At 32.4% G+C, this 27,884-nt stretch overlaps 4 protein-coding genes across 5 annotated transcripts; all 4 read left to right on the top strand.

Moving 5' to 3' along the window:
• The first annotated feature begins 372 nt into the window (after positions 1–372).
• Positions 373–13,881, top strand: LOC132058798 (tonoplast dicarboxylate transporter). 2 transcript variants are annotated; one of them, XR_009415419.1, is made up of 7 exons: positions 373–869; positions 1,894–2,401; positions 3,145–3,188; positions 3,296–3,391; positions 4,150–4,663; positions 5,275–5,614; positions 13,841–13,881. XR_009415419.1 is itself a non-coding variant. In XM_059451151.1 (6 exons), exons 1-6 carry the CDS (start codon positions 453–455, stop codon positions 5,343–5,345), a joined length of 1,650 nt encoding a protein of 549 aa, XP_059307134.1. In that variant the 5' UTR covers positions 373–452; the 3' UTR covers positions 5,346–5,632. The 2 variants fall into 2 exon arrangements, 1 of the variants encoding a protein (XP_059307134.1); XM_059451151.1 differs by lacking the exon at positions 13,841–13,881 and having other exon boundaries at positions 5,275–5,632.
• On the top strand, positions 9,856–10,266 carry LOC132060458 (cysteine proteinase inhibitor 6-like). Its single transcript, XM_059453497.1, has one exon. It carries the CDS (start codon positions 9,856–9,858, stop codon positions 10,264–10,266), a length of 411 nt encoding a protein of 136 aa, XP_059309480.1.
• Positions 13,882–21,157: 7,276 nt separating the features above from the next.
• On the top strand, positions 21,158–21,655 carry LOC132060523 (cysteine proteinase inhibitor 1-like). Its single transcript, XM_059453539.1, has one exon. It carries the CDS (start codon positions 21,164–21,166, stop codon positions 21,578–21,580), a length of 417 nt encoding a protein of 138 aa, XP_059309522.1. The 5' UTR covers positions 21,158–21,163; the 3' UTR covers positions 21,581–21,655.
• A 2,204-nt stretch (positions 21,656–23,859) lies between these two features.
• Positions 23,860–24,436, top strand: LOC132060522 (cysteine proteinase inhibitor 6-like). The gene has a single exon (XM_059453538.1). It carries the CDS (start codon positions 23,919–23,921, stop codon positions 24,333–24,335), a length of 417 nt encoding a protein of 138 aa, XP_059309521.1. The 5' UTR covers positions 23,860–23,918; the 3' UTR covers positions 24,336–24,436.
• Positions 24,437–27,884: the final 3,448 nt, after the last annotated feature.

Raw genomic sequence — 27,884 nt, 5'->3', positions numbered from 1 at the left:
AAGTTACAATTTAGTAAATAATTTTTGAAAAGGGAATAATTTTTTCTACCAATAAAACAAAATATCTTTTAGAATATAATTAGGATTAATTTGACTTACCTTTAATATTTTTGTGTCATAAATACATAAGAGGGTATTTTATGATAGTTATTTTTAAAATTATCTGATGGTATGTATATAATTTTTTTTTTATTGCATGTCCACGAAGGACCTATTACTTGTATGTAAATACAAACAAAAAATAAAAAAAGGTACACTGATAATGCAAAAATAAGTAGAGCAAAAATAAAGTTGATCTTTCATCTTTCTTTTTTCCAACATGAAAAGACAACATTTGCATCTATATATACATGGTAGTTCACTAGCATTTTGCATCTTATAAACTTCTCAAGCACCACAACACCACACCATCTCTCTTCTCTCTAATTTTTCTTTTTTGCCCCTCTTCCAAAATGAATAGAGATGAGACTAATAACAATGACCAAAAAACACCACTTCTCCCAGTTCATAGGTCACAAAGCATGAATTCAATTATTCGATCTACTTTTTCACTAAAAAATTTATTCACCCTTTTAGGACCTTTACTATGTGCAATTATTTGCTTATTTGTGAAAATGGATAATGCTCCAACTACTAGTACAAATATGTTGGGAGTTCTTGCATGGATATTTACATGGTGGTTAGCAGAGGCGGTACCGATGCCAATAACTTCCATGTCGCCATTATTTCTCTTCCCCTTGTTCGGAATTTCGTCGGCTGACGACGTTGCACATTCGTATATGGATGATGTTATTGCACTTGTACTTGGAAGTTTCATACTTGCTCTTGCTGTTGAACATTATAATATCCACAGAAGATTGGCCTTAAATGTGAGTACTTGTAATTTCTTTAAATATAGCTTCTTCTTTTTTATTTTTTATATTTATCCGTTTTGGATTTGAAGTATAATTCACAAATAGCCACTTTTCAACCCATAATAGATTATAGATCAATTTGATGGACTTTAATTCACTTTTTGTTTAAAACTTTTTTGTTTCTATTTTAGTGATGGGGGAGAGAAAAAGGTGGATAGAATCAAATAGGAGGGGAAATAGAAAACTAATTTTCTTCTCTGCTTCAACTCGATAATATTAAAGAATGAAATAGTGTTTACTGGTCATTTTTTGACCACGTCTTTAAAAAATAGTCATTATTTTGAATTTTAATTTATAAAGAAAACACCAGAATTCCTTGTAGATTTTAAAACTACAGAATAATAATAATTTTTTAATTACAAGAGCTAAAAAACAACTATTTATGAACTTTTGCAGGCTAAGTGCTTTTATCTTTATCCAAGCTTAATTAAGCACGCAAGTTAAGAAATTATCACACGAAAATTTAATTTAGAAAACGAGACTAGGATTATCTATGATTTTCTTGTATAGTGATGTGATCAAAACTTATTTCATTTAAAGATGTAGAGAATTACCTATTTATATTATTTTTTTCAACCAATTACTAACAAACCGAACCCCACTAATTATAACTACGATGTTCAAGGTTAGATAATCTACCAAATGGTAGGTAATTAAGTGTCAAGATTATATAGCTTGTTTAAAAAGAGAGAATCCTTGTTTTTATAATCTTTTCTATGTATCATGATAGCTCTTGCTTCCCAACTTTTGGCGTTCTGGGCCCTATCAAAGACTTGCATATTTACTCAACTAATAATGAAAATACTTCTTAGCTGCAAATTCCCATTTAACAAGTTTTTCGTCCTTCTATTATTACCAATCTATGATTCAAAATCATATATAGACCTATCTTACGTGTCCTCAATAATATTCTTCTTTTAATAGTAGTAGAATTATTGTTAGGCAACATTTGACATGCATGGGCCATGCATTGATACAGATAACGCTATTATTCTGTGGGGACCCACTGAATCCACCGCTTCTCCTCTTGGGGATCTGCGCCACTACATTCTTCGTCAGCATGTGGTTGCACAACGTGGCAACCACCGTGATGATGATGCCGGTGGCCACCGGTATCTTATCCCGATTGTCATCCGGTGGCGGTAGCAGCGGCCACCGGAATCAACCGAATAATTCGGACGAGCTAGTCACCAAATTTTGCAAAGCGGTTGTTTTAGGGGTTGTATACTCTGCATCAATTGGAGGAATGAGTACTTTGACCGGGACAGGTGTCAACTTGATATTGGTTGGGATGTGGAGGAGTTATTTTCCTCAAGAAGCGCCTTTAAGTTTCAACACTTGGTCTTTCTTTGCTTTTCCTTTGGCTTTGGTGATATTTTTGGCATTGTGGGGTACGCTTTGCTTATTGTACTGTAGGAAGGGATCAAGTAGATCACTTTCTGCTTATTTGGACAAAGCTCATTTGAAGAGGGAGCTTGAATTATTAGGTAATACTTCATGTAAACCCTTCCTTTCTAGTGGAGTAATTTATAATTTACTAGAGTTTAACTTTTGTACACGCACGAAAATGATTTTTAATTTATATTATTGAGTCATTTAAAGGATAAAGTCTTTCCGTTTTCATTAGTTTAATTCGGAACGGAGTTTAATTAGAAAAAGAAAGATTTTGAAGCTGGTGGTCTAGTCAAACTACTGTGTCGTGTCAAACTACATCAAAATTCTGAAAATGGTGTCATAAAAACATTTATGTGAAAATAAGACCTTTGAAACGCGGTCATATAAAAGATGACATAATATATATATGTGTGATCATAAAAGCATCTCTTAATAGTAAAATGTGAAGTTTGAAGTTAGAAACATGGCATTTTCTAAAATAGGCTAATTAATCATAAACTGGAACTAAAATCAATAATATGAAATTAGAAAAGTATAAGATAGGCTGTGTACTACAAGGTGTAAAGTATACAATTGAGGCTGAGGTGGATCTTTCTCCATTATCTTTATCTTGTCTTGCATTATTTTGGTAGTCAATTTCAGACTATCTTTGATTGAGATGTGATCAACAAGTGGTCCAATTAATTGAAGTTTCGTGATTATTATGTTTTTCACTAGAGACCACACATTTTCATCTAATTTGTAGCCATGATTGATGTTTGAATATCAGATTGGTCTTTTCTGCAATTATTTTAGACAACTTCTAATGGTTTGTCCCCATTGATGTAATGTGCAGGTCCCATGGCTTTTGCTGAAAAGATGATTTTAACAGTTTTTTCGGTACGTCAATAAATAAATTAAAATCCAAATTATTTGTGTTTAATTTTAAAATGACTTAATTATGACACATTTTAATTAATTAATTTGATGTTCTTTAATTTCTACAGATTCTGATAGTGTTGTGGATGACAAGAAGTATTACTGAAGATATTCCTGGATGGGGATCCCTCTTTGGTGGACGTGCTGGTGATGGAACTGTTAGTGTAAGTACTATCTATATATATATATATATATATAGATTTTAATGCAATTGTAGGTAACTACTTATAATAATTGAGTAAAACTAATGATTTAAACCAATTAGATAAATAATCTAATATAGCAAGTTATGTTATACGTTGAAGCATAAATTTTCGTACACTATCGATAAATATAAGTTAAGTTCTAACTAATTTCTATTATGATTGCCAAAATAATCTAGTCACAATTTTTTTTTAATAGTCTTTTTCAGGATTTTCTTGAATGACCAGCAAAATACTAGCTCTTTCTTTGTTGATGGTAGTTCTAAAATTCGATCATAAGAAATAAAAATAATGTTATTTTTAATTACACAACCAGAAGTAGTACATCTTCATTTTTCGTCATTACTAATTCCATTTATTATTATCTTTAGTGACTTAATAATGTTAAATTTCACTTTCTGTGTATAAAACTACTAAAGAAGTGGCTGACTACAGGGGCAAATATACCTTACCTCAAACAGTGTTATGAAAAGCCGCTTCGTCCAAATTTTTTTACTAGATATGTATATATAGACTATAAGCAAAATGAATATATTGTGTAAAAATATTAAAAAATGACATTACTTGCCATTACTGCAATTTATACGTTAAATTCAGTTTTTCATTGGCTGATACCACATGCAAAAAATTTATGTGTATGTGCCACTTACATAATATATACAAAAATTGTAGAGTAGTGATTATATTGATGATGTTTGATTTGATTTTCTCATTTTTAGGTGATGATGGCAACCTTATTGTTCATAATTCCAAACAAGAAGCAGCCAGGGGAGAAGCTAATGGATTGGAACAAATGCAAGAAATTGCCATGGAACATAATTCTTTTATTAGGGGCAGGTTTTGCCATAGCTGATGGAGTTAAGTCAAGTGGTCTAGCTGATGTACTCTCAAGAGCCCTAGATTTCTTGGAAAACGCTCCCTACTTAGCCATCGCACCAGCTGTCTGTTTAATAAGTGCGACCCTCACCGAGGTCATCACGTCGAACAATGCCACGACGACAATTATGATCCCATTGCTCGTCGAGATCGCTAAAAATATGCGTATTCATCCTCTCCTACTCATGATCCCGGGAGCCATTGGCGCACAGTTAGCTTTCTTGCTCCCCACGGCGACGCCCTCGAATGTTGTAGGGTTTACTACAGGGCATGTTGATGTTAGAGACATGATCCAAGCTGGATTTCCATTGAAAGTTGCTGGAATTGTTGCTCTCTCCTTATTGATGCCTACCCTTGGTAAAGTTTCCTTAATATTTCTTTATTACATCCTCCGTTTCAGTTTGTTTCGTGCTCGTGCGTCTGTTTAAGAAAGAATTGATACATTTGTACATCTGGAAACATTTTAACTTCAACTTTCTATTTTACTCCTAGTAAGAAGCTTTTTATAGCCACACAAATATTACGGCATGTTTAAAATCACAAGTTTCAAAAGTTTTATAACTACACAAATATTATGGCATGTTAAAGAGCGCCAATTTCAAAAGTATTTCTTTTGTTTTTTCTTAAAATTTGTGGTGAGTCAAACTATATCATATAAAAAATTAGAACGACGAAAGAAGCATTAAACATGTGAGTTTACTAGTTTTTTTTTCTGCCTTTTTCACATAATTTTTCCAATTATAAAGAGCAGGGGCATGCTTTCTAGGACTGTGCGACTTTACAATTATATTGAGTAACCTTAAAGTTGTTTTAATGTGATAAAAATAATTTTGTATGTTTGTTGTTACAAAGGGTAAAATTTGGTTACTTTAATATACAAAAGTTATAAAATTTTGTAAGTTTATTATTATGATGGATAGAGTTGAGTGATCTTACGTGAAAACTGACGGTCTCTTTTCTGGTTTCAGGACCTATTGTGTTTGGAACTGATAAACCTGTGAATAATGTATCGAGGAATTATTTGCATTGGTGTGGCTAGTTTATTTCGTTAAAGATGGAAATATAGAGGGACACATAATGCAAGAGGAAGTTGTATGCATCAAGATTGACAGTATAAAAATATTTGCACAATCATCTTGATGTCGAGCTATCTACATGATTTATCCTAAGAGGAATGAATCATCGTGGAATAGAAGAAGTAATAGTTGTGACATATCATATTTTGTTTGCCTCTTAGCTATTTTCTTTTTCATATGTTGAAGTAGTATTGTATATAGGCTTTTTTGGTCCAAGAAATATATATGCAGTGTTATTTTATATTTAAAATTTGCAAGTCAAATACTTAATAGTCATTATATGTCGGGACTTAGTAGCTCAGTTGGTTGGCTATCTGAACTTTCACCTTGTTAGTGAGGGTTCGAATCCCCACATTGTAATCCTCTATCCCGTTTCTCCTTCCCCTACCCCTATGTAATAAAAAAAAAAAATTAGAGTCATTATTTGAACTCATGACTCTATGATTGGAATTATAACCTATGATTACCTGTAATATTCCCTAGAATAATTTAGAGCTGTCAAAATGGGTCGGTCATTAATTGCCAATCTTGCAGGCAAAAGGGAAGTTCAACAAAAAGTACTTGTTGAAAGGTCCCTAGATATTAGTGTATTGTTCATTTTGTACATTATAATTATGAGACCCTCTCTTTTAATTTAAAAAATTATAAACTTCTCTTACTATTGAATTTAGAGTCTCTTACTATTTTCACAAAGAAATGTAGTTATTAGCCTACTTACGTGCACCTCGATGATAAAAATAATCCCTTATCATTGATAGTAGATTTAAAATAATCTCTTAAGTATCAACAGAGAGGTTTTGGTCCGTTAATTTGTCAAAAGTAAGCATCTTTTGTGTCCGTAAAATATTTAATAAACTCTGATTATTAAGTTTAACCGCACCCGTGAAAAAGAATAACCAGAAGCACCATAAATTTTACCGGAAACACCATAAATTTTGGTCAAAATTTTAGAAGCCACCATATTAAAACTAAATCAAACACAAAAGCAAGACCAAAAATACATAAATCTCCCATCAAATAGTTGCACTAAACTCTTGAAACAGACCAAAAATAGCATAAACTACAAATTATGTACTTTTAAATGTGAGTCCCCGTTAAATATTATCTATTTTCACCATTCTGAAATCAGAGTTTGGTAAATATCTGACGGTGACAAAAAAAAATGCTCACTTGTCGTAAACTTAAAGGACCATAACTACTCAAGTAATACTTAAGGGGCTATTTTGAATCTACAATCAAAGATAAGGGACCATTTATATAATTTTCTCAGACTAATTTCACATGATACTTGCTACCTCCCACTAGTACATGTACAGGAAAACTCTATCCATAAATGCTTAGACAAATGAGAAAAAATAACCAAATTTTTACCTTCGCTGAATTTTGAACTTGAGAGTCATTGATCTCATGGTTCACAATCCACTTCATTAATCAATGGGTCACATCCGAGGTTGAATCTAGATTCTCTTATTATATAGCTTCCAGCAACAATGAGATCATGGAAAATGCAAATTATTACTCCCTCCGTTCATGTTTACTTGTCCATGTTTGACTTGACATACTCCTTAAGAAGCTATAAATAAAATGATAATTTTATTATATCATCCCTAATTATTAGATGTTGACCTTCCGGGAAGAAGCTACAAGCTTTCCATGGTGATCACAACATAGATAAAAAAAAGCTCATTCCCGTGAGAGTATTTAATAATAAGTGTAAAATAGGTATAGAATGGTAAATTATCTCTTAGTTTTTCAAACTTAACAAGTAAAAGTGGACATCTATTTTTTTTTTTTTTTTTTGTGCAAACTTGGGAACCTGCAACCGCTATATACCCTTTGGATGCACTCTGGGTAAACCCCGCTCCTAGTGCAATAGCCCGCAAATCACACAAGAGATGTAAACCGCACTAGACAAGCCCCATGCGATGACGTCAGACTGAGATGGTTGTTGGCAAAGGGAATCGATCTCATGTCCCAGGTCTCCCAATTAAAAATGAACATCTATTCTTAGTGAAGTAGACAAGTAAAATTGAACGGAGGAATTAATATATTTTCTTGTCGAATGAAAAATAGGAGTGAATTTTGTATTTCGCCTGTCGAATATTACTGTATTTCTTCGGTTGATGATCCCCCAAAAGTGAATGGACATTACAAAACAATGAAAAATACAATCAGTTCTGTAGCATTTCTTTTTTTTTTTTTTTTTTGATAACTAAGAATTTGTATTAATCATCAAAGTAAGTCATTACAAAGCGAGGCAAAACTATCCACAGCTTGCCATTCAAATAGAACCATAAGAGCTATAAAAACATGAAACTAGAATTGAACTTTTGAGACCAAATCCTTAATCCTGCTAGGGGTAACACAAGAAACATCTGCAATCTCCCTTGCACTGTCTGCCAATCTCGACACCTCTTCTCAAATGTTCTACCATTCCTCTCCATCCAGATGCCATAAACAGTCTCTGAGTACATCAGCCTGTATGCTTGGGCCATGTGTGAATTTCCCTTTGTGTGTGCTATCATCCAAGCCATATGTTGATCCCATGTGTCAACAATTCTATGTGTTATATCCAGCCATGCCTCCATTTTGTCCCAGATTAACTTTGAATACTCACATCCAACAAATAAGTGCTCTCTAGATTCATGATATTCATGGCATAAGGAACATTCGGGGTCGACTTGTATCCCCTATTTTTGAAGCCTATCAGTAGTGGACAGCCTCCCCATCATAAGCGACCATCTGATGAATTTTGCTTTGGGTCGTGCATCATTCTTGTACATTATAGCTTTCCATGGAACTCTAGGTGGAGGACTCATTAATTGATAGTAGATCCGCCGAATCACACTCTTATCAATTCTGATTTGCTGCAACTGTGGTAACATTATCCTGCATTCCATGATCTTCCTAATTAGCCGACAAGCCTGTTTCGGAACTTGGTGTTCCTCAATCAACTGATCCTTGATGTAATACACATGAACCCATCGAATCCACAATTTGTCCTGCTTATTTGCAATGTCCCAAAATGTCTTAGTTAAAGCAGCTTTGTTCCACAGTAAGACATTAGTGAGATTAATTCCTCCAACACATTTGGGTAATTAAATAGTATATGTGATAAGGATTATGGTCATCAAGATTATATCCTAATTATCTAATAGGCTGAAAATAATTTATCCTCCCCAACTTTTTTTTAAAAATCAAACTTTTCCCTCAACCTCGAATAATAGACATCCCCCCCCCTCGCCCCTCTCTTATCTTAATTGACTTTTCTAAATGCCTATCTTAAACTTACATTATCAACCTTTGTCTTTTTATTTTATTTCTTTAAAATCATGATATTTTTGTTTTTTAATCTATGTAACAAATTTTGTATTGAAAAAATAAATACTATTTTAGACGAAAAAAATTGAGAATGTACTAATTGATGTATATTTTAATGATGATCTATAGTGAAATAAATGAGCTGAATAAAAAAAAATTAATTTACAAGTGAAAATAACAGGTAATAATAACTTGATAAACATATTTCTATGCAGGTAATGCAAAAATAATTTAGAGAAAATAGAGGTATATTTTATAACAAATTACTAAAAGATTATCTATTTATATTATAAATGAATTTTAAATTTATAATTTAGAAAATATTCCATTATTTAACAACCAAAATTCATAAAAGGATTATTCTACTTATAATGTTGATGGCCTTAAATAAAAATATATAAATACCTAGGTTAAGAAAAATAAATATTATATATGTAAAAAGGACATAGATGGAGAATTGAAAATATCAAGGGCAAAATAGACGTTGCATATGATAAAAGGTGGTTTGTGGGGGTTGGGGTGCGGGGCGGCGGGGGGGGGTGTGGATGTCTAGTGTTCATAGTTAAGGGGGGAGTTTGATTTTTAAAGCAAAGTTGGGGGGTTAAATAATTTTCAACCCTTATGTAATAGTGTCAATTCAAATGAAATAGAAAAAAACATTTATTATCATTTTAGCAAATCTTCCTGAATAATTAAAATAGTACATTATTTCCAAATCACATATATTACTTCAGAACGATTCCTTACTTTCCTAGACTATTTAGTTAGATAATTTAATTGCCAACCATATGTAAAACATAATATAAGTACCTCTAAAGTAATAAAACTTATCTTATCTAATTTTTCATATGCTGCTTATTCAAATGAAATAGAAAAACATTTATTATCATTTTAGCAAATCTTCCTTAGTGAGTAAAATAAGAGCAATTATTTTCAAATCACATATATTACTTAAAAACGATTCCTTATTTTCCTAGACTATTTAGTTAGATAATTAATTGCCAGCCATATAGAAAACATGATATAAGTACCTCTGAAGTAATAAATTTATCATTATGCTTCTTACTAATCTATCTTTCAAATTTTCCTATAAATAATCCCCTCACCAATTAGTGATAAGTACTACACTAACAAATTCATCTTAATAGAAAAATGGCAGTCAAATTCAATTCTTTCTCTTTTATATCTCTTTCAATTGTAGTTTCTTTTACCTTTTCCCATGTTTTTGCAGCAAATGGTGATCGAAAGTTACTGAATTCGTTCGGACATGTGTCGAATACTTTGGCTTTGTTCCAATCACCTGATGGTTGGCAACCCATAGATGTAAATGATCCCAAAGTGGTGGACATTGCAAAATTTGCAGTGAATACAGAGAACAGCTTATTAAAAGACATTCAATTGGAATTTGATAGTGTGTCAGATGGACAATTTCAAGTTGATAATAACGGCACCACTTATCAACTTACTATTGTCGCCATAGAATTCGATGAAGCAAATGAATATTCAGCTGTTGTTTACGAAAATTCCACAGACAATGTTAGCAAACTCATTTCCTTCGATTAATCTTTTGCTTAAACCTCTACTGTATGAGCATTTAGAAGTATCTATTATTTACAGAATATATTCATGAATAAACAACCTTAAATTTAGCATTTCATTCTATGTTACTTACTCTTTTGTCTATATTAATTATTTGTAAATGAATCTTCTTCATTTCATATTATTCATAAAGAATCTTAAAAGTATGTATGTATGGACATTTTATGTTGTGCAACTTCGAAATGAGAGGGAAAATGTCCTAGTTGCAGTATTTTAAGTGTCTCAATTTCACATCTATATTTTCTATTTGTTAGGCACTATAATGTTGATGGTGAGAAAGTAAAAAATAACTATACAAAGTAGTTGCATGAACAATCTAGGATTCAGCTCCTCTCAAATATATCTTCTCTCCATTTCCTCACAAGTAGTATATAAGTGAATGACACTTGTCCAATTTTGTGAGAATATAATGGGTATGTTGTTATTGTTACGTTGTTGTCACTTGTCAATTTCGAGATCATGGATTAAATTACCTTAGTAAACGTATTAACTAAAGTTAAGAAAATAGTTAATGGAAAGCGTTCAAAGGTTTACTAAAAGTTAGGAAACTGATTATATTTTTTATTCTTTAAATAATATGTCTCTACTTTTGATGGTGTGGAGGAGCACCCTAAAGTACAATCTAGCATTATAGTCCCCCTCCTTTTAGGGTCTTTACTATATTTATCTTTTTTTCTAATGAAATGCAATTTGAAATCAAAACGAAAAATTAATGAGGTTCATTATAAAAGGGAACTAATCTTAACGATTCAGTCTCAAAAAGTCTTTGGAGAATTTAAATGAGCATAAATGAATAGGTCTAAAAAAATCTCGGTTTAGCCAAGCTATGTGAAGTCCAAGATTTTCAAAGTTAGCTGGCAAATCTGCCACTATACAAGCCTGCTTGTAAATGTGTACAAGGGAGGACAATCCATTGTTTGAAGAAAAGACTTACAATCATTCAATAAACAAAAGGGCCTAAAATGCCCATGAACTATTGGGTAGGGTACAAAAATGATCTCCGTTTATCTATCGGGCTAATAACGCGCTCGCCATCAACCTTTTGGCTCATAATTGCCCTTATTTCTAACAGTCCTATTTAAAATATAATTAAAAAATTCATTTATTACATGGCAGGATTCTATTGGCTAATTTAAAATAAACCTAATTAATTAAAATCCCAACTCAAAAACCGGATCTACATAAAACCGATACCCCCCGGGCCTAAAAGCCTCACTAAACTAAAATGTATTGTCAATAATCTTCCTTATTCTTCATCTTCCCCATACAATTCATCATCTGCATCACCAATTTATTGAATTAATCTCATCAAAATAGCAACTTCCAAGAAAAAAAAAATACAAAGAAACCCATAACCGAAAAAAGCAAAACAATGAAACTCATAACCAAAAATCTAGACTAGAACAACAGTGCCAATTTACTAAAAACTTTACTCTACTGATGCATCGCAAAACCATTAGTGCTATAGCAACAGATTGGGTAATTTGTGAATTTGAGTGTTAAAATCAATTGGGTGATTAAGTTGGTCGCATGAATAACCATAGAATTGGAGCTTAGAACCTGAGAAAAAATGAATAACTCCATGGAAGCCATTAATGAAGCTTGAAGCTTCAAGTTGATTGGAAGAAGACCTATGTTGATTTTAAAAGAAGAGGGATTGGATCTTTGACATGGTGGTGGTAGAGATTTTCTCAGACGGGTGGGGTCAAAATACGGATCATGGGTGGATTTAAAAAATTAAAAAAAAAAAAAAAAATTGGTTAGAGTTTAAACTTGGGCCAATCAGATTAGGTCACATCATAAAATAATTATTACTTTATTTTAAGGGGATCGTTAGAAACAGGGGTATTTATGAGCCAACAAGATGACAGCGAGGGCATTTCTAGCCCGATAGGTGAACAGAGGGCATTTTTATACCAAATTCGATAATTCGGAGGCATTTGAGGCCCTTTCCTCTTCAATAAATGTGAATAAAATGCATTTTGTGTGGTGTTACAATTGCCATCGCTATGCAACCCTAAAAAGGATTGGTGAAATTGGTAATAAATTAACTATGATCATATTGTATTATGTTTTAATATCTTTTAAGATGCCACTTTAAAAAGTCGAGAAAATCATCACTATCATTCTTTTATCTTCTTTATTTAGATTTTTTAATTTTTTCTTTAACAATAGGTAGAATTGTTATTAGAAAGGTCTCCGTGTAAAGTTGTCTACGTCTGACCTATAATTCACAGATTCAAACCGTGGAAGCAGCCAGTAATACTTGCATTAGAGTAGGTTGTCTACGTTACACCTCTTGGGATGCGACCCTTGGATCCTGCTAATGAGGATGGTTTTACCACCGGACTGTCCTTTAATAGGATTAACATAAACTCAAGGTATGAGGATTTTTGTCTCCATGCAGTCCTAGTGACTTTTTATAGTTATACTGGGTATGTTGTTGTTGTTGTATTCCTAGTGACTTTTTATGATTACAAAATAGAAAATATGATAACGTTAATTTGAATTATATCGATAATGTCGATTCAAATGAAAAAAGAAAAAATAAATTGGATGCTTGTACTTGGCAAAGGAAAGTTCTTTAAAAGTATACTTGCTGTTAGAAAGGTCCCTGGCTTTTAGTATCTTGTTCATTTTGTAATATTATAATCATGAGATTTTCTTTCTTAAATTTAAAAAAATACAAGTTTATCCTAATAGTTCAATCTAAAGTCTCTTTTTATTGTTTAGTTTCCCACGCGGTGTTAGGTATCCAACCGGAGTACCAATTCCATATTAGGGGTGGCAAATGAGCCGTTTGGGCTGAATCCAACCGGAGTACCAATTCCATATTAGGGGTGGCAAATGAGCCGTTTGGGCTGAAGTTGGGCAGATCCAATGTTAGGTATCCACATCGGATCATTTTTTTCTTTCTTAAATTTTGTGGGAAGTCAAATATATCACATAAATTAGAACGAAAGGATCATTGAACATGTGAGTTTAGTAGATTTTTTCTGCCTTTTTTAGATAATTTTTGAAGTATAAAGGGCAGGAGTGTAGTCAACGCGAGGGCTAACAGCTTGCACTTTAAGAATCTGCGACTTTACAATTATAACGAGTAACATGTTGTTGCTGTTACGTTTGTTTTTAGAACGGGAAAAGTTCAATTACTTTGATATACAAAAGTTACAAATTATTGTAAGTTTATTATCATAGTGGGTAAAGTTAAGTGATCATACGTGAAAATTGACTGTCTCTTTTATTGTGCCTGGACTTATTGTGTTTGGAACATATAAATCTGTGAATAATGTATCAAGAAATTATTTGCATCGGTGTGGCTAGTGTATTTCGTTAAAGATAGAAATATAGAAGGACACATAAAGCTACATGAAGTTGTATTTATCAACATCGACAATATAAAAACATTTGCGCAATCATATCGATGCCGTTAGTAATTGACGAAATATCATAGTTTGTTTGCCTCTTAGCTATTTTCTTTTTCTTATGTTGAAACTATAGCAATTGTATAGGCTTTTTGTGTTCCAAGAAAATATAGAGTATAATTCATATTTAAAATTTGTAATTCAATTTAATAATGTCATTGATTGAGATCATGACACTATGATCGAAATTATAATCTTCCATTACTTGTCATATTTCTCTAGAGTAATAGAGGTGTCAAAATGGATCAGTCTAGCACAATCTCACGTGCCCTGGAAGTTGATGACCTATAATGGGCCGACCCGCCTTAAAATCAGTTGCGGAGCCAGAATTTTTATTGAGTGTCAAAAAATAAAAATAAAAAATTCATGAAGAAATCAAGAGATGTCAACATGTAATATATATACATAAAAATAATATATTTTTATCTAACTACATAGTGCCATTTCCTGACAAAAGGGTGTCGATTAACACCTGTTAAGTACATATGGCTTCACCGCTGCTTAAAATGACCAAGATACTCATTTATTTGTACAAATTCATGAACAAAAGAAAGAACTAAAAAAAGGAATTTTTACTCATTGTAGACTCTTTTAAGACCTAATTATTAATATTAACTACCCTTTTATTTAATTATATTTAGTAGCTAATTAACTTTTCTAAATTACAAATGGTAGCTATGTCAGAAATACATACCCAAACACATATATCTTTCTTTTTCCCAATTTTTCATTTCTCAAAACCTAAAAATTCTCTCTCTGGTCTTTAATTTTTGCTCACCCCTCTCTCTCTCTCTCTTTTCACTCTACAATACGGTCTGTTTGTGTGTATTGTTGGTGGTGGCGGCGATGGCACCGATTTTCGGTGGAGAAGGGACATGGAGAGAAGGGTTTGGAAAGATTATTGGTGTCTCAAACTAGGATTTTGGTGGTGGTGGAGAGATTAACATTCCACGTGTATTTGTTAAAAAGCCAAATACAAATACATTAAAAAATCTACATATCACCCCGTTTTTTAATGTATTTGTCTTTGTATTTTTTGAGTGTATTTTTTAGTATTTTGTTTTTGAAGTTTTTTAATGTACATGTATTTGAATTTTTTGTCTTTGTTAATGTATTTGTTGAAATCTATTCAAATACACGAAAATTTGAATATATTTTGGCCATATGTAGTTGGAATGTACACAACGTATTTGAAATACATCCAAAAAAAGCCACGTAAATACTCAAAAAAAAAAAAAATCGGTAAAATACATTAAAAAAAAAAAAAATCAGGAAATACATAAAAAAAAAAATCACTAAAATACATCAAAAAAAATATTAATATCTAATTTAATAGCTGTTAAACTAAAATTGATCCTTTTTTTTTTTTATCGTGTTCACATGTATTTGTTGCAAATACGAAAACATACACTATTTTGCCAAAATGTAGCTACAAATGGTAGGAAGCTACAATAAGATAGTCTTTTGAGTAAGTTTGCCCTAAAAAAATCTCTGTCCAATTCCATTTAAGTAGCAGGCTAAGTTGGTCTTTAATTTTTGCACTTTGTGCTAGTCTTTAATTTTTGTCCTTCACAATAATTAACTTTTTCACGGGACATAAGTTTATATTTTCACATTATAACATTCCACAAGTTATTTCTGCGCCCTTAAAAATCTATACCCCACTAGACATAAGTTTAATTTTGAAGGGCAAAAGTTAAAGACCAGCCCATTTGAAGGGAAAACCGTGCAATTTCTTCCATAGGATCTTCATATTTAACTTGAACTTCGACGGGCAGTTTGCACGATCGTCCACTCATACATACTGGTCTTTGATTTTTGTCCCTAATTCGCTGGTCTTTAATTGTTGCCCTTCGCTTAAAATGGTGGTTGAAAATATCTCGAGATTTTGGGTTTGAAATCCAGTAGAGTCAAAAATAATCCTTTGCGTATTTGGGCGAATTTACATAGAACCTATGCCGGAGACGGCAGACTTTGCCTTGAGGCATAACTGAAAGTCTGTCGGTTCCTGCAGACTTTGCCTTATAAGACACACTTTTAGTTATGCCTTAAGACAAAGTCTGCCGCATAAGGCAGACTTTTTGCAAAAGTCTTGCTTTGCGATTTTTTTTTTTATTATTTTTACTGAGCGAGGGTTCGAACCCAGAACCTCAAGGTATTTTCGGCCACCATTTTAAGCGAAGGACAAAAATTAAAGACCAGCAATTTGAGGGACAGAAATTAAATACCACTTAAATCGGGGCAAAAAAAAAATGAACATCGACTAACAAATAAGCCATTTCTCAACTTTAGAAAGCCCAATGGCCGAGGAAAAACATTTTTTTGTGCGGATTTCCCTTCAAATGCACCGGTCTTTAATTTTTGTCTCCCAAATTGGTGGTCTTTAATTTACCCTTCGCCTAATACCATGAGGTTTGGGGTTCGAACCACGGCTCAATAAAAAAAAAATTGCAAGGCAGAGTTTTGTAGCAAAGTTAGGGCAGAGTTCTACAACATTCCAACTGAGTTAAAAAAAATTGCCTTAATGCTAACCTCTGCCTTAAGGTAGAGTTTTGCCTTCTGCCTGAAGGATAAACTCTGGCTTAAGGTAGAGTTTGGCTTACTCCTAAAGGCAAAACTCTGCCTTAAATAGAGTTTGGAGTCAAAATTTACCTGATCTCAAACTCTGCCTGGAGCGAATCCAAACTCTACCTTGCGATTTTTATATAAAAAAAAATAAATTAACTTAGTAAGGGTTCGAACCTGAAACCAAAGAGCTTTAGCGAAGGGAAAAAATTAAAGACCACTCGCAAGAAGGACAATCGTGCAAAAAGACTTCATAAGCCCAAACACTTGGGGCTATATGAGCACAGGGCCGTCAGATAAGCCCAATTGATGACTCAATATGTAATCTCAAAATTCTCATAAAATCCCCCATAAAGGAAAACAACAAAACAGAATAAGATTATGAGTCAACTAAAGCTTAATTACGTTTTCAATGTAAAAAACTATCTATAAATATCAAAAACTCACAGCACAATTCTCACAACCTACAAATGGCTCTCAAAATACACATCTTATTCCTTCTACTTGTATCATTTTTCTATGCAATTATTTCAATCAACGCCTTCACCGGTGAAAACTATGAAAATTCGAAAATTTTCCAACCATTATCCCCTATAGATCCTAAGACGATAAAATTTGCAAAATTAGCCGTTGATGAATATAACAAGAGGACCAAAGCCCATGTCACATTTGAAAAAGTAATTAAGGCTGCAATAACAAATGGGACTAAGATAAATGTTGCTCTTGTTATTGAAGGAGATAGAAAGATTAAATTGTATGCTTATATTTTGCAAAATGGAAGCAATACAGAAGTACTTGCTGTTAGAGAGGTCCCTAGCTATTAGTGTGATCTTGTTCATTTTGTAACATTATAATCATGAGCCCTTCTCTCTTAATTTTCAAAAAATGAAAACTTCTCTTATTGTTGTATCTACTGTCTTAGATTTTTTTCTTTTTGTATAACTGTGGTTGTTTGGGGTTTACTGTTTGGGGCTTATTTACGTGCACCTAGACTGATTATACGGGGTACTTGCTAGCTATTGTTGGTGTGTTTGCTATGACGAAAAATGTTTTCCAAGAAAATATTATCTCAGAAAATAAGTGATTTCCCTAGTTCTTTGCTTGTGTTTGGCACGCAAGTTGGAAAATGCCATTTTAAGAGTATTTGCATATGTTCAAATCAAAACACTATGAGATTTTTGAATTCGGACTATAACTTTTGGTAGTGGGGCTAGGCGGCGGTGGGGGTGGGGGGATAAAGGGGGTTAGGGGGAAGGGAGGTGGTAGGTGGATGGAGGAGGGGTGGGTGGTGGTGGGGGTAGGGTGGGGTGAGGTGGGGGTGGGGATGGGGTTGAGGTGAGGTGGGGAGGTGGATAGTGCGGGAATGGGTTGAGGATGCTATGACATGTTTTTATTGATCTGAAAAATGTTATTCCTCAAATTTTTAAGGAAAATATTTTTTTCTATTTTAAGTAAAACATATTTCAAGAAATTTAGTGCAACCAAACAAGGAAAAGTGGGATTCCCACTATCACATGTATCGAGTAACTTTACGCATCAATGCCTAGACAAATAAAAAGAATGAACTAATGTTTTGTCACTGCTTAGTTTTGAACCTAAAATCTCATTATTCTCAACGCACTTCATTAATCACAAAGCCAAGTCATTGGATGAATCTTGAGTCACTTATATTATAGCTTCCGTAACTATGAGCTCATGGGAAATGCTAAATATTAATTTATTTTTCTTGTCGAAAGAAAAACATTAGTGAATTTTAATGGTACTAATGTATTTAATGTATTTTCTTCGGTTGAGGATCCCCCAAAAGTGAATGGCATTGAACAATGAAAAATACAATCAGTTTTGCAGCATTGTTATAATCTTATTAAATACTCTCTCTATTTCAATTTATGTGAACTCATTTGACTGGGCACGACATTTAAGAAAAAGTGAAAACTTTTGAAACTTGTGGTTCAAAATAAGTCTTGAATATTTGTGTGGTTGTAAATCATTTCATAAAAGTAAATTTATTTCCAAATTAGGAAAGAGGTCATTCATTTTGGCACGAATTAAAAAGGAAATAGGTTCACATAAATTGAAACAGAAGGAGTATCTGATAAGGACTATGGACATCAAATTACAGAAAGCATTCACTACTGTTAAGGAAAACTATGTTATCATTGTTTCTTTAAAGGTGAAATACATAAATGAGCCCTTTAAGTTGTTCATAACAATCAGTTAGACACCTCATATGTTAAGTGCGTAAAATAAACACCTGCCCATCTCAGTCTTATTGCGAGTTACAAAATCGCGGATGAACAAATAAACTGCTGACACATGTAACTTTTTTTTCTTTTTTTTTTTAAATGACCTGTAATTTAAAACGTCAAATATTCACTCCTCTCTTCTTCGTGAGCAAACATTTTTTATCTAGTTATTGTACTGGCATTTTATTCTTCTGTCGAGTTCATATTTGTTACCTTAAAATATGTTGGAGTTACTCCCTCGTAATTGTAAGGTAAATCATAAGCAGATATGAATGTTAGCAGTGGCGTACAAACGACTTGAAAAGTGCTAAGAACATATTTTTTCGGTTCTTAAAGAAAATCTTTTCTAATTCTCCACTTAATCTTTCAAACTATATATATATTTTTTGGTTGAGTTTTTAGTTTGTTTTTTCAAGTTTGATCCTTTTTGTTTGGATTTTTTTCTCATTATTATTGTTTGGATTCATTAACCAAAAAAAAAAAAAATTGCGAGTGGGGGACGTGGTATTTTACTGGCTATTATAGAAAAATCTTTTTTTTTCCCCTTAAATTATAGATGTTAGCAATCTGTATTACGAAACAGTAACTTAGCAAAATTTCCAGAAATCAGTAACTTTACAAAATCAGAAAGTATAAACCAATGTAAAATAGAATCTGGAAAAATAATCAGAAAGAGTACACGAAAATATTTCAAAGGAACAGAAATCCAACCCACTGAATGCACAATGTGTCCTTAAGGAAATTATTCCTCTCAAGTGCCCGAGGTTGAATGTGGAATATTTCCTCCCGGGATAGAAGGATTTCACTCAGCGTGGTGTATTGGTACCAAAAACTACGATGTCGGTAACCACTTAACGACGGTATGTCCACGTAAGAAAACTTTTAAGAGAGAGTAGAAGAATAGAGAATATCGAAAATTCGTAAGTAATAATCGAGTATTACCGGAATTTATAGCCATTAATGCATTGGTTGGGAAAAGGTTTGCAACCTTTCAGAAAAAATTCGTTTTGAAAAAGCCGGAGGGAAATTTAAATTAATCCGGAAAAGAAACGGGTCACGGGTTAGACACGCGGATCCGGGTCACTAACGGGTCAGGATCTGAAAATTTTAATTAATTAATTAAATAAATAATAATTAATTAAATTAAAATTAAAGGAAATTTGATCTAAAAAGATTATCAATTAATCAGATCATTTGACCAAATCCAAATCCAAATCCTCTTCCTGACCCTTTAGCAATAAGAAGGAGTGCTTCTACTTTTAAGTGGGAGAACTTTTCTTTCCACCACCTATGAGGGACAAATGCTTATTTCATAAAGCAAGAGGGAACAACTCATTTTCCCTCCACTTCTTTTCCCTCCATTTCCCATTCAACCTATCTATTAAACCCAACAATAGAAGAATCTGATTTTTGTGTCCACACTCCTTTACCCCGATTTAGTTTTTTTGGTTTTGCTCAAAACTACAAACAAAATTCGTGAAGCTAATTTCCAACCTAAATTGGCAAACTTTGTAATTTGGAAAACTTGTTGGCTGCCTTAGTATAGTTGGAGTCTCAAACTGATTGTTGTGGACAACTTAAAGGGGCTGGACAACTTAAAGGGGCTGGGCTACCTATGTATTTTGCCGTTTTCCAATAAATGTTTTTACTTTGAGGGTGTGAAAGAGGACACTAAAGTACAATCACATACACAAGCATTATAGTCCATTCCTTTGAGGGCCTTTAGTATATTATTTTTTGCTAATGAAATGCGATTTTAAAATTAAAACGGGAAATTAAGGAGTTTCATTGCAGAAGGGAACTGATCATAATGATTAAGTGTCATGAAAGTTTTTCCAGAATTTAAATTAAGCATGTAAAGTGGATACCTGAAAGAACGGTCTAGTTCAACTAGGTTATGCAAAATTCAAGATTTTGAAAGTTAGATGGCGAATCTGCCACCATGAGTGTTTGTCTCCATGTACATGTGTTGCAAGGGAGTATAATTCATTGTTTCAATAAGGAATCTACTATTATTCAGCAAATGTGAATAAAGTGCATTTTGTACGGGTGTTAAAATTAACATGACTATGCAACTCTAACATGATTGATGCAATTGATATTGAATTACTTTCAAATATCTTTTGAGATGTGATTTAAAAGAAAAGTTAAAGATCATCACAATAGCATTCCTTTTTATGTTTTTGTTTAGAATTGTTTTCATTTTTTTTTTTTTTTAACAATAGGTAGACATAAACTCAAGGTAAGAAGAATTTCTTTTGCTCCATGTAGTCCTAGTGGCTTTTTATAGTTAGAAGATATGATAACGTTAACTTGGATTTATGCAATAATGCCAATTCAAATGAAATAGAAGAATATTTATTAGCATTGCAAAAATATAATTATTTCCACATCATATGTTATAGTTAAAATAATACCTTTTTTTGTTTCCTAAACCACTTAGGTAGCTAATTTGTTGCCAACCATATTAAGACAACATAATCTAACTACCTCTAAAGTAATAACTTATTATCTTACCTAATTTGCCTATGCTTCTAATCAAATTAGCTTTCAAATTTTCCTATAGATAATCCCCTCACTAATTAGTGTTAAGCACTACACAAACAAATTTTTCTTAAAAGAAAAATGACATTCAATTTCAATTCTTTACTTCTTGTGACTCTTTCAACTGTAGTAGTTGCTTCAATCTTGGGCCCTGTTTTTGCAACAAATGATGATCGAAAGTTACTGGATTCGTTTGGACGTGTATTGAATAGTTTAGCTCCTTCCCTGTCACATGGTGGTTGGCAACCCATAGATGATACAGAAGATTCTAAAGTGGTGGATGTTGCAGAATTTGCAGTAAGTGCGGAAAACGGCATAGTAAAACGTCGAGAATTTGAATTTCTAAGAGTGGAGGATGGAAAATTTCGAATTGATAATAATGGCATCACTTATCAATTGGATATTCTTGCCACAAAATTCTCTGAATTAAATGAATATTCAGTGGTTGTTCTTGAAAATTCTAAGGACCATGTTAGAAAACTCATTTCCTGGGATTAATCTTTTGCTTAAAACTTAAGTGTATGAGCATTTAGAAGTGCCAATTAATTACCCGATATATTTTTGCATAAACAATTTAAATTTAGCATGTTACTTACTTTTTTTCTATATTAATTATGCGTAATGAATTTTCTTTTTTTCATGATATTCATAAATCATCTTAACATATGTATGTATTGACATTTTATCTTGTTCAACTTCAGAATTAGAGGAAAGATGTCTCAATTACAGTATTTTGAAAGCCTTTACTATATTTATTTATTTTTCCTAATGAAATGTGATTTTAATTCAAAACAAAATATTAAAGTGGTTCATTATAGAAGGGAATTAATCCTAACAATTCAGTCTTACGAAAGCCTTTGAGGAATTTAAATAAAGCATGTAAAGCGGGATAGCTCATAGCTCCAAGAAATAGTCTTTGATTTAGCTAAGCTATGTGAAGTCCAAAATTTTCAAAGTTAGCTGGCGAATCTGCCACCATGTAGGCCTCCATGTAAATATGTTGCAAGGGAGGATGGTCCATTGTTTCAAGATGCGACTTTAAAAAATCAAGAAAATCATCGCAATATCATTCTTTTATCTTTATTATTTGGATTTTTTTTAAAAAAATTTCTTTAACAATAGGTAGAGCTGTTATTAGAACGGTCTCTATGTAAGTTGTCTTCGTGTGACTTATATGCCACGGGTTCTAGCCGTGGAAGCAGCATTAGTTGCTTGCATTAAGGTAGAATGTCTACATTACATCCCTTGAGGTGCGGCTCTTCCTTGAATCCTACTAACGCAGGATGTTTTGTGTACCGAACTGACTTTTAATGGGTAGACATAAACTAGTAAGAGGATTTTTTTTCTCCGTGTAGTCCCAAAATCCTGGTGACTTTTTATGATTAGAAACTATAATAACGTTAATTTGAATCATATGCGATAATTTCAATTCAAATAAAATAGAAAGCTATATTGGATGCTTGTATTTGGCAAAAGGAAATTCTATAAAAGTACTTGCTTAGAAAGGTCCGTTGCTTTTAGTGTCTTGTTCATTTTGTAACATTATAATAATGAGATTTTCTCTCTTAAATTTCAAAATTATAAGTTTATCTTAATAGTTGAATCTAAAGTCTCTTTTTATTTAGTTTGCCACAGTGTTAGGAATCCACATCGGAGTCCTAATTAATCCAGACCCATTTAGGGGGAAGCTCTCTCCAATAGAATTTTTTCATATTCAGGAGCGTGCGCTCGAATCCGAAACCTTAAAGGCAGAGAGATTTTATCTATCCCAACGTAACCTTTGTTGGTAATCTAAAGTCTCTTATTATGGCTTCGAACAATAATTATCTTATGGAAAAAAAAATGTCAATGTATTTTTCCTGTCTATTGGAAAATAGGAGTGAATTTCGAAAATTTCAGGTGGAGTAGTAATGTATTTTCTTCGCTTGATGATCCAGTGGAGGTAAGACACGACTTAAGAGAAAATCGAGAAAGTTACCATAATAGGATTCTTTACATCTTTTTATTTTGTTTTTTCTATTTAATTATAGGTAGACATAAATTCAAGGCAAGATAAAAAAAAAAAATCTCCATCTAGGACGTACTACCCTAGTGATGTTAGATTTAGACGTGAGGCCCATGACGGAAGTGGGGACGATGAAGCAGCTTAATGAGAAGGATTGACATATATCTCAACTAACAAGTTTTGAAGAAGGGGTGCATATTATACTTTAGACAAATCTCACATCAAATTGAGAGAGGAAAGTGGAGAGGTTTACAAGACATAACATAATGTCACATGATACGTGTGTTTTTGAGCTCGAAGATGTTGTAGCTCGAAGGACAAATCGATGAGATCTATTAGGCCAAAGCAGAGAATATTTGTCATGAGCTTAGGTCGTGACATTATTTAGTTTGCCTCATCACTTTTACATTTCTTGGTTTTCGTGTTTAAAAGAAATCTAGCCACCTTGGTGGGTTTTAATAAGTTAACAAAAAATATGACAATGTTAACTAGAATTTATGCAATAATGTCAATTCAAATGATAATATAATTTTTTTATTAGCAGCGTCGCGTATCTTCCTGGCCTTAATTAGTAAACTTGTAAATTTTTCCAAATCACGTGTATTTCTTCAAAACAATCCGTCTTTTCCCTGACTATTAGGGATTCCCTGACTGTTAGATGATTTATTGCCAATCATAAAGATAACATAATTTCAATTAACTCTATAAGTAATAACTTATCATCTTTCCTAATTTTGCTTATTACTAATCTGGCTTTCAAGTTTTCCAATAAATAACCTTTTCGCCAATTAGTGTTAAGCACTCCATTATCAAATTCTTCTTAAAAGAAAAATGGCTTTTAAATCTAATTTCCTCCTGTTTGTGATTCTTTCAATGGTAGTAGTTGCTTCCACCTTCTGCCATGTTTTTGCAGCAAATGATGATCAAAAGTTACTAGATTCGTTCAAACATGTACATGATTCTCTAGCTCCGTCCCCCTCACATGGTGATTGGCACCCCATAGAAGATACAAGTGGTCCTAAAGTGGTAGACGTTGCAAAATTTGCAGTAAATACGGAAAACAGCAGAGCAGAAGGTAGAGAATTGATATTTGAGAGTGTGTCCAATGGAAAATTTCAAGTCGATAATAAGGGCATCAATTATCGGCTGGCAATTGTCACCACAGAATTTGATGTCACGGATGAATATTTAGCGGTTGTTTTCGAAAATTCTAAGGACAATGTCAGAAAACTCATTTCTTTCACTTAATATTTTGCTTTAAACTTAAGTGTATGAGCATTTAGAAGTACCTATTATTTAACGAATATATTTTTTACAAACAACTCAATTTTTAGCATTTCATTTATGTTACTTACTCTTTTGTCTATTATCATGCGTAGTTACTTTTTCCAGGATATCCATAAATCTTAAAAGTATGTACGTATGCATGGACATTATAAATTGTTCAACTTCGAAATGCGAAAAATGTCTCAATTGAAGTTTTTTGAGAGTCTGAATTTCACATCTTCTATACAAGCTGCCATTAAAGTTGCATAAATAAGAGCTTCAACATTATTTGTAAACAATTGAAGGAGTATGTAAACTATTCGATCTTATATATTAAGGTACTAAAGGAACTAAAGAATTACTAAATTCATCAGTTACAATATTCGGAAAGAGTAAAAAACTAGTGATTAAAGTTTTATGGAATATTTTAAGATGTGAATGAGTATTGTACATGATCCAAAAACTAATTCTCCGATAAATAGTTCCCTCACCAATTAGTGTTAAGCTCTGCACTAAACAAATTCTTCTTAAAAGAAAAATGGCTTTAAAATTCGATTCTCTCATTTTTGTGACTTTCAATTGTAGTGGTTGCTTCAACGTTGGGCCATGTTTTTGCAACAAATGATGGGCCAAAATCAAGCCCACTTGGTGGTTGGCAGCCCATTAAGGACCCAAAGAACCCAAAAGTGGTGAAAATTGGAGAATTTGCAGTAAATTTATTGAATTTTGAGTGAGTTGGGGGGTAAATTTCAAGTTGTTAGTGGCATCATTTATCAAATTAGTTATCTACCCCAAGCAAAATGATTACCACGGTTAATGATTTAATGGATTATGTCAGAACACTCATTTCCTTCAAAAGTTTGTAATCCATTATTTATTCAAAGTGTATATATATATGAATAAAAATCTCATATTTACCTTCCGTTTTATGTTACTTGTCTTTTGGCTATATTAATTATTTTGAATCGCAAATTTACGTTCTGTATTATATTAGTCTAAAATTATTTTAAAATTTTAATATAAGCTACAGTAAAGTTACAACACTCGTTTAATATATATAATGAAAAAAAAAAAGGAAAGAGAAGCAAAGTATCGGGAGACAAAAACATGCAAAGAGTGTGATGAGACAGACATAATCCTCCGCTCTTAATAAAATGTTTCAAATTTGAATCACGCATAAATAATCTGATATGTATGGACATTATAACTTGTTCAACTTTGAAATGACACGGAAAATGTTCCAAATCAAATATTTTGAAAATTTGAATTTCACATCAATGTTTTCTACTTGCAAGAGGACTGTGATGTTGATTGTAAGAAAGGGAAAAAGAAAAAAGAAAAAAACAACTATACAAAAGTTGCTTCCTGAATAATCTAGTATCCAACTTTTCTCCATTTCCTCACAATATACGCATTTGGATGAAGGCCACTTGTCCATTTTTTTTAAAAAAACTGATCGTTGATTAAATTAACTAATTAACATATTAACTACAATTAAGGAAATAGTTAATGGACACTTCAAAGGTTCACTATAAGTTATGAAAATGATTATATCTTTGATTCTTTAAATAATACTCTATCTGTTTCAATTTGTTTGTCTTACTTCTTTTTAGTCCGTTTAAAAAAGAATACATTTTTAATTTTTTGGCCAACTCTTTAATTTCAACTTCCCACATAACATGTTTAAGACCACAAGATTAAAGGGTATTTTGGTACATTTTGCATATCTTTAATTTATGACCACAAGATTCAAAAGTTTTATTTTACTTTCTGAAACTTCGTGTCAAGTTAAAACCAGACAAATAAATTAAAACAGAGAGAATATGATTTTATTTAGAGGGTGTGCCGAGGTCTTGAACAGCAATCCCTACTACTAGGTAGGGGTAGGTACAATCTATCCTCGGGACTCGCATTGTACATCACTTTGGGTATTTTATTGTTGTTGTTGTTGGTGTGGCTGAGGACCCTAAAGTACAATCTAGCATCATAGTCCACTTCGTTAAGGCTTTTACTATATTTATTTTATTTTATTTCCTATTGAAATGCGATTTTAAATCAAAACATGAAATTAAGGAGGTTCATTATAGAAGGGAACTAAGGTTACCAATTCAATCTCATGAAGGTCTTTGCGAAATTTAAATAAAGCATGTAAAGAAGGATAGCTCCAAAAAACAGGCTCCAGTTTAGCTAGACTTAACAAATGTAAATAACGTGAAGGTGTTAAAATTAACATGACTAAGCAACCTAAAACGATTGATGAAATTCGTAATTAACTAATTATGAAGATATTGAATTATGTTTCAGTATCATTTAAGATGCGACTTAAAAAAAAAGTCAAAAAAATTATCACAAATGACAATACCATTCTTTTTTTTATTTTAATGTTTTTCTTAACAATAGGTAGACATAAACTCAAGTAAGAGGATTTTCTTTTTATCCATGTAGTCCTAGTGGCTTTTTATGATTGGAAAGTATGATGATGTTAACTTGGATTTATGCAATAATATCAATTCAAATGAAATAGAAAAATATTTTCTAGCATTGCAGCAAATCTTCCTTAATTATACTTATTTCCGCATCATATGTCATACTTATATTTAAAACATTTCCTTTTTTGTTTCCTAAACAACTTAGGTAGCTAACTTATTGCCAACCATATGAAGAAAACATAATTTAATTAACCTCTAAAGTAATAAACTTATTAATATTACCTAATTGGCCTATGCTTCTAACTAAATTAGCTCTCACATTTTCCTATAAATAATCCCCTCACCAATTAGTGTTAAGCACAACACAAACAAATTCCGCTTAAAAGAAAAATGGCTTTCAATTTCAATTCTTTCATTTTTGTGACTCTTTCAATTTTAGTAGTTGCTTCAACATTGGCCCGTGTTTGTGCAGCAAATGATGGCCCAAATCCAAGCCCAGTTGGTGGTTGGCAGCCCATTAAGGACCCAAAGGACCCTAAATTGGTGAAAATTGGAGAATTTGCAGTAGATTCATACAACAACATATCAAAACACTCTCCATTGAAGTTTGATAGTGTATTGGGGGGTAAAATTCAAGTTGTCAATGGCATCACTTATAAATTAGTTATCGCTGCCAGGAAAAATTTATCACCGGTAATTATTTAGTAGTTGTTCACGAGAGTTCTGGAAGTAAAGTTAGAACGCTCATTTCCTTCAAAAGGTTGTAATCGATTTAATTAAAACATATATATGAATAAAAATCTCAAATTTAGCGTTTCGTTTTATGTTACTTATTCTTTTGGCTATTTTAATTTTTGTAAACTTTCGTTTGGATGAACATCATAAGCCATCTTAAATAAAATTTATATGAACACTTCATCTTGTTCAAAGTTGAAATGAGATGACGTATATGTTCCAATTGCTATAAATTTGAGACTGATGAATTTCAAATCTATTACATTGAGCTTGCATTTTTTGAGAATGCTGAAGTTAAATCTTTTATATACACAATCGTTAAGTTGCAAAAATAAGAGCTTAATTATAGACTCGTTTGACATATACA

This window comes from Lycium ferocissimum, chromosome 6 (assembly GCF_029784015.1).
Source record: "Lycium ferocissimum isolate CSIRO_LF1 chromosome 6, AGI_CSIRO_Lferr_CH_V1, whole genome shotgun sequence".
In the NCBI taxonomy this organism is placed as follows: domain Eukaryota; kingdom Viridiplantae; phylum Streptophyta; class Magnoliopsida; order Solanales; family Solanaceae; genus Lycium; species Lycium ferocissimum.
This window is presented reverse-complemented; position numbering and strand designations above follow the sequence as displayed.